The sequence below is a fragment of the Nannobrachium achirus genome, assembly GCF_963921795.1.
Source record: "Nannobrachium achirus genome assembly, chromosome: 5".
NCBI classification, from domain to species: domain Eukaryota; kingdom Metazoa; phylum Chordata; class Actinopteri; order Myctophiformes; family Myctophidae; genus Nannobrachium; species Nannobrachium achirus.
In genome coordinates this window covers 53,313,471-53,331,186 of record NC_137814.1, presented here as the reverse complement: position 1 = coordinate 53,331,186, position 17,716 = coordinate 53,313,471, and the positions used below count along the sequence as shown (strand labels likewise).

The following is a 17,716-nucleotide window of genomic DNA, read 5'->3' as shown; positions in this document are numbered from 1 at the left end:
TTATATGTTTTCTTCTTAGCAGTGACAGGGGCGGGATTTCGCGCCAAAATGACGTAATCTGCATCATCTGTATACGTTGTGTATACGTTGCCCAATCACATCGCCGATCATGCACACATGGTACACTACCGGCCAATCACAGCTTATCTGCTCTGGTCTCCAGGAAGCGCCTCCGCTTGGCTACAGTGTTTACCATGGTGAAGGATTTTAACCTCTTAATCCACAAATCCTGGCCAGAAAATTACGTTCTACCATGCGTTCTACCCCTCCACGGATTACTATCGGTCGCGGTGGTTTGCTGGCGCCGCTCCGGTGGTCCGCGGCGGTGGTCCGCGACGACTCCGGCCGAAAAACGGCCGAAAAAAGCAATACCGCTACTGACCACTAGTTGAGCAACTTACACAGTATAGCTTTAAGTTGAGTAGCCCTGCCCTATGGCATGCACACACAATCGTGATTTGACCATGTACTGTACCAATGTGACAGAGAGGTACCTCCGAATAAAGGGCTTGGATATACTTTGCGGTCACAAAAATCCATGTGATCTACAAGCTCACAAAGTGACCTTGTATATCTGGATACTTCCGGTGTGCGACACAGGCAGGCCAGAGAGCGTACATCTGGCTTAAACATCACAGCGGTAGGCTACGATCGGACGAGCAGATTGAATATCGTACAGGGATAATATGAGGCACGTTATGATAGGAGCCGTTGCAGTGAAAGGACAGAAGCCGCAGGAGGTGTATGTGTGTGTGAGGGGGGGAGGACACGGCTGGAGACAGCTAGGAGGGTGGAGGAGAGGTGACGGGTGGATGGATGGATTTAGGGAGGAAGGGAGGACTGGAGGGGGCGGAGGAATGAAGAGATAAAAGGGAGAGGAGGGGATGGGTGTGGATCGTCACATGAAGGATGACAGGGGAGGTGCAGGAGAGGAAATGGATGGCGCGTGCGCGTTCGTGCGTGCATGTGCAGAGGTGGAAAAAGTACTCTCATTTTGTACTTAAGTAAAAGTATCAATACTGCACGGTAGATGTACTCCCTTAGGGTGCCCTCACACCAAAATACCTAGAGTGGAATCCGCCAATGCATTTCAATGAGAATGGAGTGTTTTTTGCAGAAATCCTCTACTGGGAAAAAACGCTCCATTCTCATTGAAATGCATTGGCGGATTCCACTCTAGGTATTTTGGTGTGAGGACACCCTTACAAGTAAATGTCCAGAATTCAAAATGTACTTGAGTAAAAGTATGAAAGTATTGGCATCAAAATGTACTTAAAGTACCAAAAGTAAAAGTACTAAATGTTTGAAAATAGCAGATCTACAACCTCACCATTCCTACGCACTGCCATCCCTACGGAGCAGTGACCACCTAGTCTCGCGTGGCCAGACTGTTGCCTCCGCGATTTGGTCAAATGCTCCCGGCATACAGTCTGGCAGACGGAAATAGAAACGGTGAGTGCGAGATAAAGCGGATGTGACGCAACCGCTCCCGTAGTGCAGTAGCAATAACATGTCCTACTGGAAGCGTTATGTCTCCTTTCAACATTTCTGGGGGCTTTATTTTGTCTTTCTCTGGTGTTATTGGTGTCACCTTCATGATGTTTTCAAACGTTTCATAAACTATACACTCATAACAATAATAGGCAGCTCGAATGACTTTGTCTGAGCTATTGTGTTTCTGTTATGTTTCCAATGGGACTACAGTTCAGTGCAGCAGTGGCTACTTCCGATACTCGCCGTTCGGGAGCTGCTCTTCCAGACTCTATATAGCATTCGGAGATTGTGGAATAGTTGTCTGGCTACGCGAGACTAGTGACCACCTAAACCAAACCCTAACCCTAACCCTAACCTCAGTAGGAATGGAGAACTGCCCTTACACCTGCAAAGTAAACTCAAGTTTTTTAAAATAAATGTAGTGGAGTAAAAGTACAATATTTGAATCCAAGATGTAGTGGAGTAGAAGTAAAAGTATCGGAACTTGGAAATACTCAAGTAAAGTACAAATACCTCAAAAGTGTACTTACAGTAAGTACAGTACTTAAGTAAATGTACTTAGTTACTTTACACCACTGTGCGTGCGCGTGTGCCTCCACTGAACACTCATGCAGGTCAGTACTGATGGCCGCCCGCATGGTGTCATTGCATGGATCACTTTCCCTCTATCTGTCCTCAGTTCATCCCTCCACTGCCTTTCTCTCTCTCTCTCTCTCTCTCTCTCTCTCTCTCTCTCTCTCTCTCTCTCTGTCTCTGTCTCTCTCTCTCTCCAATCAGTCTTTCTTTCCTTCCCCTTGATCTTTTGTACAAAGGAGAATGGCTTTCACCTTTGCCCAAGCCATCATTTTTTATGGGCTGTAGTAATATTGCATCTAATCTTGTACAGTAGTATTGCAGTAATATATCTTATCTGACATGTAGGCTACCATGTTTGTAGTACCGCAGTACCGAATCTCATCTACGGTAACGGTACAGTCTGTCCTCGCATTCTCAACTTTCTTCAACATTCATGTGGCTAAAAAAACAAAAAAACACAGACGACAACAACAACATTGAATGTGTTAAGGTCGTTTGTGGCTTTTCATTACCCTTGAATTGTGTCTCAATCTGTTGGAAGAGGACACGTTTCCCAACTCCCCCAGACCTGCTATTCAGTCCTTGTCCACCGGATGTCCTCAGTGTTCCTCTCCTTTCCCCGTCACCTAACTGCCCCACCCTGCCTACACACCTGCTCCCACTCCTTTCCCATCAGCAGCCCTGCGGTTACCTGGCTGACTCCACCCACTCTCACCTGTTTTAGATTAACATGTCGTCGTTAACATGTCCAAAACCGTTCGTTTTTATCATTTTAAAAAAATGTACTAAACTACTGAAAACAGCCGATCTACAAGCTCACAACACCTCGCACCGCGAGGCGTTGTGTTTCAGGATTACAAGCTAACCTTTTTCAGCATCTCTGCAGTTCTGTCCAATTATCAAGCTAATATCTTCCAAAGAAAATTCCATTTATCGGCACATTTACACTAAATTCTACCTGAATGTAGCTCTGATCTATAGCGTTAGAAGAAGTTCTTAACGCTATGTTACTCTACATCCGCTGTGCCCGCAGAAAGCCTGTGAACCTATCGTCTGGTTAACAAATACCGTATTTTCCGGACTATAAGGCGCACCGGACTATAAGGCGCACTGTCAATGAATGGTCTATTTTCGAACTGTTTTCATATATAAGGCGCACCGGACTATAAGGCGCACATAATAGACACTACCGTTGCGTTATGCTTCCAACAGATGGAGCTGTGCTAAAGGGAATGTCAATGTCAATGAATGATCCATATATAAGGCGCACTGGACTATAAGGCGCACTGTAGTTCTTTGAGAAAATTAAAGGCTTTTAAGTGCGCCTTATAGTCTGGAAAATACGGTACGTAAATACAGTTTCCCTACTCACCAAAACAAAGACGGCTTTTGGGAGTGAAAGCCTACTTTCCTTAGTGGGAACACTCTGAGCCCCCACCTCATGTCTCAAATACACTTTTTTGCCAGAAAAGAAAATACTTCACCTGAAGGTGAAAATCTGGTCAATAGACAGGATCTGTATGGGCGCTGTGGAGTAGGTAACATTTCCCGTGAAATATTTTCTTTTCTGGCCAAAAAGTGTATTTTAGCCGTGAGGTGGGGGGCTCCGAGTGCTTTCACTAAGGAAAGCTGGCTTTCAACTCCCAAAAGCCGTTTTCGTTTTGGTGAGTAGTGGTGAAACTGTATTATTTTGTTATTTTTTGACCAGACGAGAGGGTGCACAGGCTTTCTGCGGGTCAAGCGGATGCAGAGTAAACACATAGCGTTAGGGAGAACTCCTAACGCTATGGACCAGAGCTAACCTGAATGTAAAATTTCAATATTATGTCAAAAACAAATAGATCTTTGAGAAGTAACATCTCTGCAAAATGTACCACTTTTAGGGAACATGACGGCTAGACACAGACTTTAATCATGTTCACTGGAAATGGTCTTCATCAACAAACTCTCCATTCATTCCTTTTCAGTATCTCTCTCATCCATCTCTCTACTTTATCTCAGCCCACCTCTCCCCACCTCTCGGAATCTCTACTAAAGCCTCTCTCTTTATCTCTGCTTGTCTCACTCTGTCACTCAGTGTACCTGTACCTATCACCCTGCTCTCTCTCTCTCTCTCTCTCTCTCTCTCTCTCTCTCTCTCTCTCTCTCTCTCTCTCTCGGCAGCCTCCCCTCCAGTAGTCCTGTGTGTTGTGACTGTGATGTATGGCAGTGTCTCCGCTTGCTGATTCATTGGGTGCAGCGGGGGCTGATGAATGATATAGTTCTGTAACTCTACATGCAGGTGATACCCTGCTCCAAACCACAGGCACCGGGATCCAGTTGCATGCATACTGTACTTACTGTGCTTTGCTGTAAATAATGTACACGCTGTGCTGAGAGTCCTTGGCGATGCGAACACGACAAAACAGAGACCCCTTCAGGGTGCACCAAATGGACCCTTACAGGCCTGTACTGTAACTCTGAGGTACTGCTTTTGGTTCCATTTGGACACTCTAAGAGATATGTTACTTACTGCCCTTTATGCCGGCTGGCGTGGTGGGGCAGCAGCAAAGGATCTCCTTTCTGTGTGGAGTTTGTCCCTATGTCCCCTAACCTCACAAAAAACAAACTAGTTGGAATAACGTGTTCCTTCCAAGCGCTGCCCAGTCTCATAAGGACGGTAGCCACGTTTTCCTGTTTACACAGGCTAAGACGGTGTTGACTGGAGATGGTTTTGGGCCAGAATATTCCCTGTATTTTCCCTTTTGAACCACTGTTCTGCTGTTGGTCACTGTGTGTGTGTGTGTGCGTGCACGTGTGTGTGTGCGTGTGTGTGTGTGTGTGTGTGCGTGTGTGTGTGTGTGTGTGTGTGTGTGTGTGTGTGTGTGTGTGTGTGTGTGTGTGTGTGTGTGTGTGTGTGTGTGTGTGTGTGTGTGTGTGTGTGTGTGCGCACCTCCACAGCTGCTTTGGCTCTGACAAACTCTTCCTCCGTGGTTAAGTTCCCACGCAGCACCTGAGACCTGGTTCTCCGCCTCTCCCTGGTCACACAGCACTCCTAAAACACACACGCACGCACGCACGCACGCACGAACGCACACACACACGTGCACACACACGCACGCACACGCGTCTAGGTCAGCCAAGAGCCTTCTCTGGTAGTGGACATCACAGATGTCCTCAATAAAAACATCTTCCAGTGGATTTGATCTGTTGCTCATAAAGAGGACATGACAAACGCTGCTACGATACAATGACAACAATACCACTGTACAAACACAATGGAAACAGACTAAAGAGTATGAGGCGAGGCCTCAAACAATAAGACAACATTTTAATAAGATTATCACATTAATAGTATATCGTTACTGTCGGGCAGAAACCTCTTACCTTGTTCTAGCTTTTAGTTTTTGTCGTTATACAAGCTCACAGCACGGCACTCTGTTTATTTGAAACCTGAAAAGTAACAGCTTTACACATACTGAGGTTTCCACCTGACAGAGACGATATACTAATCTATATAGCATATTTATACTATATAGATTAATCATTGCCTGATGATGGTTACCGAGGGCAACGATGCGTGCCGGCCATGCCGGGTGAAAATCTCTTTATCACGTGATACCTCCACCTCCGCCTTAAATAATGAAAGCAAAAAACATGAGAACAATTAACAACATATCTGCATCGTAAACTAGCATACATCGCCATAAGAAAGGGTGACACGAAGGGATACAAGGAGTGAGGTGGAGTCTGAACAGGTGAGTCTTCAGACTAGGAAAGAAAAGGGAGTGAGTCTGCAGTTCTGGCTGCAATGGGGTGTTTGTTCCACAGTTTGTGAGCCAGAGGGGAGCTGTGTGTGGAGTGTGGTCAAGGGTGGTTTACAGAAGGATCGAACAGCCTTCCTGTGTTAGCTGATCTAAGTAAGCAGGAAGAATACCGGAAGAGTCACCGGAAAGAAACTCGCCTGCGGGCTGATGGTTTATGCCTTTTGATTGATTGATTGATTGATTGATTGATTGATTGATTGATTGATTGAGGTATTCATTAGAAGTTTATGATAAAGGTACAGTTTCATGACAGTACAGTTCACTGATAAAATGTAAACTAAAAGGAAACTCGGGTAAGGCGAGACTTATTTGTTATTTTCAATTTAGATCCATAATGTCTTTATATACCTCTGTAAACTATATGCCTAAATGGTTAAACCTAACCTTATTCCTAACCTTTGAGGAATGAGGTTAGGAATACGTTTTGGTACTGAGGTTTTGGCACCTCAGTAAAACGGTGCCAAAACCTACAGTAAGAAGTACAATATTTGGATCCGAGATATAGTGGAGTAGAAGTGAAAGTATTGGAAAATACTTTACACCACTGCTAGGTACAGTTAACTGGAAGCCAATGACTGGAATGAAGGGAGAGAGGGAGGGAGACGATTTTAGGAGGTTGAAATCCAGGCATGCAGCAGCATTCCATTCCGGATCATTTTGGAGGTTTTGCTTCAGTGCGCATGCCGGGAGGCCAACAACAAGGAGGAGAGTTAACAGCAGTCAAGCTTTGTTGACTGAAGTCTGGATTAGATGTTGGAGCTGCCTGGGCACACTTGAAAATCTCAAAAGCGTTGGCGTGTGCATTTTTCTGAACATGTTTATTCGAATGATCAATCGATCGGTTATGTTCTGGCTTGAATCAGTGGAACGAAGTTAGTAGGTATAGGACAGATTCAGGCGGCAAGGGAGAGCTATTGAAATTGAAGCCCTTTCAGCCAATAGCATTTGTTTCCCGGTTGCTTTTCGGGAAGGGAAGTTCCAAGACGATGGATTTGAATTTGCCAAAAATAAAAGTGGCTTCAAAACCAATGGCTGAGATCTCATCCTTCCCCAGGGTCCCTCACCTCTCCTCTCCTCTCCTCTCCTCTCCTCTCCTCCGCATTCAATCCATGTATTCATAAATCAGACCATTCTACCGGTGGAAAACCCACTTCACTCCCGATCCAAAGTAATGTTTCTGTCATCTATAATGTCTGCTGGTCCGAAGACCAGCTGTCTACTACTGTAAATACCATCCACCAACTGTGTGTGTGTGTGTGTGTGTGTGTGTGTGTGTGTGTGTGTGTGTGTGTGTGTGTGTGTGTGTGTGTGTGTGTGTGAGTGTGTGTGTGTGTGTGTGTGTGTGTGTGTGTGTGTGTGTGTGTGTGTGTGTGTGTGTGTGTGTGTGTGTGTGTGCGTTTGTCTAGCTATACTTATGGGGACCATACGCATGTTCACACACTCACATGCTGGGGACGTCTGACACAGTGGGGACAAAATCGTAGGTCCCCATAATTATTATCATTCAGGGAGATAGGGGGCAGTGTTGCTGAGTGTCTGGTGCTTTTTTTAAGCAAGTCCCATAATTCGCGTTTTCATGTCATATGACAGGTGTGTTAACAGAGTGGGGACCCCCCCAAAACATTTTTTTTTTCCTGCAGTTTTTGTGTGAGTGTGTGAGAGAATGGGAGAATGAGAGATTGACACACTACTAGCCAATCACAGGTCCGATATTTGGATACAATGACGTTGGCTTCAAGTCAGTTTTTCAGGCCTGTGGGACCACAGGAAAGTGGTGTCCCCATAATCGATGCAAACCCGCGCAGGTCCCCATAATGGATGCATACAAACATGTGTGTGTGTGTGTGTGTGTGTGACAGAAATATGAAATAAAAAACACAGAGGTCACTGTCACCCAAAGACAGATGACTCACACAGAACTGCTGGGGGCCGGCAAAAATGAGTTGGACTCACCTGTGTGTGTGTGTGTGTGTGTGTGTGTGTGTGCGTGTGTGCGTGCGTGCGTGCGTGCGTGCGTGCGTGCGTGCGTGCGTGCGTGCGTGCGTGCCAGGACACACAGGACTCACCTGTGGGGAACTGATGAAGTCCATGTCGTCCAGACTGTGGACCTCAAAGCTGTTCTTAGATGTAGCAGCAGTTTTGAACTCTGCAGACCTGCAAGGAGACAGGGAGATGTTTGTTCAGACCTTCATAAAGCTCACAAGATTTCTCTTTCATTCGTGGACAATCAGTGTTTTAATCCACATTCACAATATGTCATATTCCGTTGTGAACTTTTCGTCTCATCATCTGAACTAGCTCAAACTAAATCCATCGCTTCTTGTCTGAACCAGTTTGGACAAGCAGAGAAGTGAGATTTTTCAATGTGTCAGACATCTCATGATTCAGTGAGATGCATATTTACTGATACCGTAAAGTTGACCAAAACAACTACAACTTTACAAAGAATGTAGGTATAAATCAACAGAATAAATAGGTTGGAAGACAGAATTTTGTAATGTACTAAGAAGCAAATGATGTGGTCAACATCTGCACTGAGATTAAGTGTCTTTGACACGTACACTGGACAGACCAGGGAGTGAACCGGTGACCTTCTCATTACCAAACAGCCTCTTTTACCCTCTAAGGAAGCTACTGCTGCCCTTAACCACTTAAACCCCATACATAACCACTTAAACCCCATACATATAGATGAGCGGATCGTCCCTCAGTGCTCCATACCAAGGACCTTTCTGTTTTCGCTGAAAATAGCATGTCAACAAGCTTGTCGATCTGCTATTATCTGTGAAAGACTTCCCAGCACCAAAGATGAAAGAAACAAAGGAAAGCAAAAAGACATATGTACAGTATTTTTTGCTGCATGTCACTCCCCATCTCTCCCCCCATTTCCTGTCAGTCTGTCCTATCTATAAAGACATAAAAGGCCAAAAACAAATCTTGAAACAACTTGCTGTGATTCTGCATATAAAATGAATTTCAGAGGAAATGTGAGCTTACTAACAATCTAAGACTTTAAGCTGATACGGATGTGTTTGTGTTCTAGGCCAGATTGCTCGCAGTCAGAGCAGGCTGCAGCTTCTTGCAGATATTTTAGCATTATTTGCATAATGGAACATCACACAGCAAAGCAGAAATTAAAGGCCCAGAGGCTCACAGGCACCAAACACAGCATGCAGGGAATGCAGGGTTCTCATCATCTGGGCCGGGACCACCAGGGGTCCACATTTCACAGCGTGTCTTTTGTTATGTTTTCAGTTGAATCCTCAAAAGTAACCGTTTTGGACATACAGGGTTTCCACCAGACACAGAACTAATGAAACTGGGGGTCCTTGAAATGAAACAGGCTGAGAGTCACTGGTCTAGATGCTGCTGGAATAAAACGACAAACATGGCAGGTGTTGGGTTTACCACAGCAGTTGAGCTGGAGGCGAATTTACTTTCTGTAGGGATAGAGCGCTCGTTTTCGGTGGAGAGGTCACCATTTCACCAGGGTTAGTTTTACTGAGGTTAGTGTTAGGGTTAAGGTTAGGTTTAGGTGACACCTCTCCGATGTGTTACCTCTGCGCGGTTCAAGTGAACACAATGGAGCGCTCCCTACCTCTGGTTCAGCCAATCACAAGCTCACTGGAGGAGTGACGATGGACTAAAACTACAAACATGGCAGGTGTTGGGTGATGGACTAAAACTACAAACATGGCAGGTGTTGGTTGATGGACTAAAACTACAAACATGGCAGGTGTTGGGTGATGGACTAAAACTACAAACATGGCAGGTGTTGGGTGATGGACTAAAACTACAAACATGGCAGGTGTTGGGTGATGGACTAAAACTACAAACATGGCAGGTGTTGGGTGATGGACTAAAACTACAAACATGGCAGGTGTTGGGTGATGGACTAAAACTACAAACATGGCAGGAGTTGGGTGATGGACTAAAACTACAAACATGGCAGGTGTTGGGTGATGGACTAAAACTACAAACATGGCAGGTGTCAGGTTTACCACAGCAGTTCACTGGAGGAGTGATGGGACGTGCACCTCTTCTCGTATCTCCTCCTCCTGCCCTCCAGCTGAAGACTCACCTCCTCCCATTTCTCCATGGGAGAAGACACAACGACTGCAGAGGGACAGAACACAACATGTCTGACATTCTATTCATCATTGATTTCTTTCTTATACAAAGTTTACCAAAAAAAACAGCCAAATGTTGACAAATGTTCTAAATGATTTCAAAAATATCTAATATCAACTTGTACAACTCAACATCTGTCATTTTTCCACACATTGTACATTATCAATTACAGTGCAACTTTCATAAGTTGGCATTTCAGTGTAGTACCTTGGCTTGTGCCAGCGAATGGAATGCCTGCGACTGACTCGAACCATTACATCCATGAGACACAAGCCAGAGAGGCAGTAGCATTGTAATTGTTATACAGTAGTTCCTCTCCATAGCCTGGCGGGACATGTGTCCCATAGCCTGAAGGGATGATTGCTCTGTGATTAACTCATTCACAAAAATGACATAGTTGTCATTCTTGGCTAGAGGGGCAGCATGCACAAGAAATAGTCAGTCTGGTAGTTCGCGAGATTAAGCTGTGGAAACACACGCACACGCACACGCACACACGCACGCACGCACGCACGCACGCACGCACGCACGCACGCACACACACACACACACACACACACACACAATGCAAGAAACACCTGGCGGAGTTTAATAAAGATGACAACAGTGTTTTCAGTGACATCTTAGTGCAGTATTATTCTGCATATATCATTTACTGTAAATGTATCTGTAGCTGATCTGTGACCCAAGCTGTCCTCTGGGATCAATGTCTCATCTCATCTTACTTTCTCAAGTTTTAGAAATGAGACATTTCAACTTCACAGTGTCACTGTTGAATTGTGCCTGTGTACAAAAAATGATTGAAAAAACAAAGTCAAGTATGTTTTGACGTATACGTGCCTTTCAGTATTTGCTTTTTATTTTTAAGACAGTTGCTTTCGCAGTGTGGGAGAATGATACTTTGACCATAATTCAACCCCCGCAACTTTCCCACTGGAGCTGATACAGGTCCATTTGGTTCCATGTGTGCACTCTCACAGATAAGAAATGCTGTGACATGGGGCGCCCGCTGGCCTAGTGGTCCAGGCACATACATTCCTTCACAGATGTTGAAGGAAATCAACATCTTATCCTGTGTTTCGTAGGCGCCGTACAGACATCTGCGTCACGCATCATCATCTTATCGTATGAGAATGGCCACTGGGGGCGCCGTACTAATGCATTCTCAATGCAAGGTTGTTTGGTGTTTTGTCGTTGCCGTGTCTCTTCAAGAGCGTACAGGCTGCGGTTGAGCTAGAGACACGGCAACGACAAAAAACCAAACAACCTTCCATTGACAATGCATTAGTACGGCGCCCCCAGTGGCCATTCTCAGACGATAAGATGATGATGCGTGACGCACATGTGTGAGCGCGGCCTTAAACTACGTCATGTTGTAGTTTGTTGTCAGGAGGTCGGAAACCACAGGTGTTGTGCAACTCCCAAATGATTCTCCTAGTTTAAAACTGGTTTAAATTGGTATAATTGTTTTGTTTCTTTTGGTATAATAATCATTTGGTATGTTCAGCTTTTATTCTAACTCGTATCGGATATATACTCGAATATGTGGGGAACAAAAACAATGCATCGTCAACAGGAAACCAACCACCGGAACCACCGCTTTTCTTCTTTTCTCTGAACCGGATCACACGGCTATAGTTTTAGACTACTCTTCAGTATTTAAGTATTTAGGTTTCTTTCCCTGTTTTTCCTTTCTAATTTTTATGGAGAATGGAGCATATTTTTGCAGAAAACTGAAAAGCAGAATCCACCTTTATGGGTAGATTTAAACCTCCAAGTCAGAGAATGTCATAGAAATAGCAAAAATAGCTGATCTACAAGCTCAATGTTCTGCAAATCCCCTGAAATGGCAGGACATGTGAAGTTTGCACATCTGTAGTCACTACTGATTGTAGGGCAGGTGCAGGACAAAAACAACACATCTGCTGCCCGCCCACACCACAGTACATTATGGGTGTGCGTGTTGTGTTCCGTTCATTTTTTAATTTTTAAGTACAGCAGGTCATCCGTGACTCCAGGTAGAGGATAAAGATCAGTCATAAAAATAGCTCTCTAACGGTATTGTCAGCGGTGAAGTTGAGTGACAGCCTCATTATGTTAACAGCGGGGATTAACTCCAGCCTGCACTCTGCACGAAGCACTACTCTCTGCCGGATGAAGTGCAGTGCACCGTCCCAGAGAGAATTCAAAATAATTAATGAATACCGGCCAACAAAACAAGCAGGAAAGGGGTGCAGCCATGGCGCAGCACACACCAGCATGGTGAAGGTGCAGAGGATTGAAGATGAAGAAGAGAGAGAGGTTGTGCGACCTCGACCAAACAGGGATTCAGAAGAACACAGTCTGTATATCAAAACTTTTTGTGTTTTTTTTTTCTTTCTTTCATAAATTAAGCTGTACTTGATTAGACTACAGCGTCACACAAAAGCATCAAAAGTAGCTGATCTAATGTACAAGCTCGGCGTCGCGTTTTGAGATTGTCGATCTGCTACTTTTGCGACTAGTTTTGGACATGATGAGGTTTCCACCCGACATTTTACCCACCAGCACCCTCCCTATTCTGGGTCAAACACTTTGGTTTGATTTAGAGATTTGGTGTACAGGGGAAATAAAAAGGAGTGTGTGGACCTAGTATAAAGCCCCAGAGGACTCCAGTCAACTGTATAAATAGTCCATTCGACGCTTTCCATGCATTCAATATTAAACCTGGAAAGTTCCCCTTGTCCTAGAATGTGCTCTTAAAAGGGTTGAAGTGGGTTAGGATCATTTTTATTTTGATCTGACAGTGAAATAAAAATTTCAGAGACCAGTTGCCACTAAGGCCTGATGCATACTCCACTTTTAGAGACAAATTTATTTTGGTTCGGCTCTGTCTAAACTACAATATGACATCATACAGAGGTTCGGGGAGGCGGGTACCGTCATTAATTCAGCTGTTCGGTGCCGCTGAGATTTTGTGACTTCCCAAACCGAAATAAATTCTGCTCTAAAAGTGGACTATATACACCGGCCCTAAGCCACACATGGGCGCACGGCAAGCACACAAACACACACACACACACACACACACACACACACACACACACACACACACACACACACACACACACACACACACACACACACACACACACACACACACACACGCGCACACACACACACACACACACACACACACACACACACACACTGCACCTGAGTCTATGGAGCAGCGCTCGGGCGGGGTTCGCGGGCTGGGGGTCAGATGTTCCACGTCCACCTGGATCAGCTCGGAGTCCTCGGCCCTCTTCCTGCGCAGGGGGCTGCTCCTGCCCCCCTTAATGCTCCCCAGGCCAGGAGGACACCTCTTCTCCCTGCTGCTGCCCTTCCTCCTGCTGCCCCCTCCTCCTCCTCCGCCTCCTCCTCCGCCTCCTCCTCCTCCTCCTCCTCCTCCTCCTCCTCCTCCTACGCTCCCCACCGGCACGGCGCTTTCCCCCGGTCCCGGCTCGCTCAGATCCACCAGGTCCAGGGCTGTGGACAGAACTGCAGCAGAGCAGAGCGATTATCGAAACGGGCGATAATCGAAGTCGATATTCATAACATTTGTTAATATCGCAAAATATCGATATCGGAAAAAAAAAAAGTTGAAAAATGTTTCCATATATTTTCTTTTATTATTTATTTATTTTTTGCATCTTGGTTACTGATTCTCACCGATTTCCTGCTGCGTAATACGTTTTTAACGCTATTCTAGTATGTGGCGACTAGATGTGAGCCTCTCTAGACATTTAGGATGGGAAAAATATATAAATTAATTAACCACTATTTCAAATTGGGGGATACATTTTTACTTAAAATGCATTTTTTTTACTTAAAATGCATATCGGTTCATAATATTGGTTATCGGCCTCTTTGATCACGACTTATCGATATCGAAATCGAACATGAAAATCCCATATCGGTCGACCCCTAGAGCGAATGCCCAACACCCCCAGAAGAGTCAGTTGTGAACCTAACTTCTGCCCCAGATTTGAACCCCTTTTTTCCCCCCCACACATAATATTTATGTATATATATATCGTCGTTGTCGTGCGGAAACCTCATTTCAAATCTTTTTTCACTAAAGCCCTGCTTCATCATACAAGGCTGTCGCACAAAAGTAGTGAAAATGGCAGATCTACAAGCACACAACGCCTCGCGGTGCTTGTAGATATGCTTGGACATACAAGATTCCCACCCGACAACGACGATATATACATGTACATGGCAGTATTGCTACATTTAATTAAGAAAAAGATCAACATTACAAAAAGGAAATGTAACACACATTTCCGGCAATTATTATGGGTGAGCAACAAAGAAAACAGCTCTGTAACTCTCGTCGTGGAAGTCCTTGAAATCAAAAGATCTGAAGAGCACTGATCAGTGACTAGTTTGATGTTTCAGTGTTTTGGGTGAAATACAAGGGAGGCGTATAAGCCAGCATGGAGAAAAAACAACTGTAGGGATTATAGCTGCAGACTCTCAACATACGGGAGATACAGACAAGTGTCCTTGATGCTGTGAACGAGCGCTGTTGTCGTCACTGCAATGTAACAGGGATGTAGATTTAGATATCCCTGTCTGTCTGTCTGTCTGTCTGTCTGTCTGTCTGTCTGTCTGTCTGTCTGTCTGTCTGTCTGTCTGTCTGTCTGTCTGTCTATCTAGGCAGTCACGGAGGCACAGAACAACCAGCAAACCCTGCCACAGTGAGCCAGGTGGTACAAATGACAAGATGACTCGGCTGTACATGTGTAAACATAGCACATGTGGTACGAAGGAAGACGGGAGAGGAGAGGAGAGGAGAGGAGAGGAGAGGAGAGGAGAGGAGAGGAGAGGAGAGGAGAGGAGAGGAGAGCGGTTGTGTACCTGCTGTGTTGGAGGTGACGGGCCGGGGGGCGGAGGGGGCATCGATGCGACTCTCAGACTGGAAGTCATCGATGGACGGACTCAACAGGGGACGACTCTCCTGCTGCTCCCTCTGTTGGGAGAGAGACACAGAGAGACAGAGAGAGAGAGAGAGAGAGAGAGAGAGATGAGTATGAATGTAAAAACAAGAGCTATATACTTATCTTATCGTCACTATCGGCCAGAAACCTTGTATCTCCAAGTTACGAATTTGTACGCTTTTTCGCGGAGTAAAGCCCTGCTTCGTCATACAAGGCCGTTGCACAGGTAGTGAAAACAGCAGATCTACGGTGCGAGGCGTTGTGTGCTTGTAGATCGGCTGTTTTCACTAGTTTAAATCATTTTTAAAATGATAAATGCAAAACGAAGAGTTTTGGACATACAAGGTTTCCACCCGACAACGACGATATACTGTAGTTCTTAACTTAAACCAGGCAATATCAAGAGAGAGAGAGAGAGAGAGAGAGAGAGAGAGAGAGAGAGAGAGAGAGAGAGAGAGAGAGAGAGAGAGAGAGAGAGAGAGAGAGAGAGAGAGAGAGAGAGAGGACAAAAGGAAGGCAGGGAGCCAATCAAAGACAGAGATAAATGGCTGTTTGTCAAATCACCAGATCCCAGGGTCAACCCCCAGTCTGTTTAGACTGACTGGATGTAAATAATATGACAGTTTATCTGTGTCTGGTAGCTCTGCCAGAGCACCCCAACGCACGCACACACGCACGAGCACACACAATCTCTCCCTCTCTCTCTCGCACAGGCACACGCATGCACACACACACACACACACACACACACCTACACACACACACACACACACACACACACACACACACTCTCTCCCTCTCTCTCTCTCTCGCACAGGCACGCATGCACACACACACTCACACTCACACTCACAAACACAGACTGGAGACTGTCAAATAACAGTGGGATATAGAACAGCACAACAGACAGACAGTCACATGCTTGTGTGTTCTGGGTTGGAGGAGACCAGAAATAGTAGAGTTCAGATGAAAAGTGACGTTTTATCACAACAATGACCTGTTGGATGATAAGAGGCATACACACACACAAACACACACAAACGCACACACACGCAAACCCGCGCAGGTACGCACACACACTCACAATCGTTAACTCACGATCACATCCAACACAAAATAATGAGCCTTGGATTCATTTAATAAACATAATCCAATGCAGCTTCACAGATACATTAAACAGGATTCATACTGTAGTGTGGATACAGTAGACAGACAGACACACACACACACACACAGACAGACAAGTGGAATTGATCAGTGTAAATGACTGATCGGTTGCTGATAGCAGGATCATTATTTACGTCCTCGGTTGACAAACTGATCCTCCGTGTTTTTTTAATAGACTGATCATAATAAGCACAGACACAACAACAGTCACAGTGCATTGTTTTACTGGGGCCGGGCGATGGACCCAAAACTTCACAAATAGTTAAAACCGATATGTTAGAGCCAAGAACTGACTTAATCTTAAGCTCATGTACAGTAGGTTCGTCGACTAATCTAGAAGCCTTTTTTTCCACCCTTACATATCAAATAATCAACACAGAAAAATGCGAATCGATTAAAAAAAAAATGGATTAAATCAATTAGTCAAATTAACCACTTAACCACCTTCCACCTTTCGCAGAAAATAGCAAATCGACAAGCTCACAACGTGCTGCAACGAAACGCGCTGTGAGCTTGTCGATTGGCTATTTTCAGCGATGATATTTAACGTAAAGTGAAAACCTATAAGACACAAAATAGAGCAATGAGGGACTACGCTGAACAACGCATGGGGCTTAAATGTGTCATACTTCTTCGTAGAACGGTGGCGCACAGAAATCGTGAAAACAGGCGATTCCTGCAAGCCCAGGACTTTTTTTGCCTCGATCGTAAAAAAACCAAGGCAAAACGTTTTGAAACAATCGTGAGTTTTGAAGTCGCGTCGCCCAGCCCTAGTGTAGCAGCACTACCAATCCAAACAGGAAGTGTTGGGCCCCCTTGCACCCAGCCACTTCCTGGTTGGGTTGGTGGTCTGCATGGTCATGCCCACCTTGCTTGTCACGGTGAGGAGGCTATTTCCTTCAGAGGAGGCCTTTTTGCCAGGAAGCTCCTTCATCACCATGGCAACGACCCTTTCACCTTTTCCCTACACAGCAGGGAGAGCCACAAAGTGAGGGGAAGGGTCGTCAGTGGCAACGCAACGGGTAACGTTTTGTCTCCATTATAACGTCACTGTCGGCCAAAAACCTCGCATCTCCAAGTTTCAAATCTGTGCGTTTTTTTCATAAAGTAAAGCCCTGCTTCACCATACACCGCACAAGACAAGTGAAAATAGCAGATCTACAAGCACACAACTTGTGTGCTTGTAGATCGGCTGTTTTCACTATTTTAAATCATCTTTTAAAGTGATGAATACAAAACAAACAGTTTTGCACATACAAGGTTTCCACCCGACAACAACGATAAAAATGATGTAAAACATCAGACAAAAAAGCTCGGAAATTAGACTTTGGTAGATCGTGACTCTGTTTAAACAATGTTTTTGGCAAACACTTTACTTAGTAAATAGCAGTGGTGTAAAGTAACCAAGTACATTTACTTAAGTACTGTACTTACGTACAGTTTTTGGTATTTATACTTTACTTGAGTATTTTGAATTTCCAATACTTTTACTTCTACTCCGCTACATCTCGGTTCCAAATATTGTACTTTTACTCCACTTACATGTATTTGAAAACCTTAGTTACTAGTTACTTT

At 44.9% G+C, this 17,716-nt stretch overlaps 1 protein-coding gene across 1 annotated transcript in view; it reads right to left on the bottom strand.

The window, feature by feature from the left end:
- LOC308285403 (PEX5-related protein-like) overlaps positions 1 to 17,093 on the bottom strand; it is a gene marked incomplete at its 3' end in the record, with an annotated part of 34,908 nt that extends 17,815 nt beyond the window's left edge. Inside the window, exons 1-6 of the mRNA XM_080726146.1 lie at positions 17,010 to 17,093; positions 14,895 to 15,006; positions 13,203 to 13,529; positions 9,878 to 9,992; positions 7,943 to 8,030; positions 5,003 to 5,104 (exon numbers count right to left, since the gene is read on the bottom strand). Coding sequence (XP_080582272.1) covers positions 5,003 to 5,104; positions 7,943 to 8,030; positions 9,878 to 9,992; positions 13,203 to 13,529; positions 14,895 to 15,006; positions 17,010 to 17,081 — 816 coding nt within the window. The 5' untranslated portion in view covers positions 17,082 to 17,093. The remainder of the gene's footprint in view (positions 1 to 5,002; positions 5,105 to 7,942; positions 8,031 to 9,877; positions 9,993 to 13,202; positions 13,530 to 14,894; positions 15,007 to 17,009) is intronic.
- Positions 17,094 to 17,716: the final 623 nt, after the last annotated feature.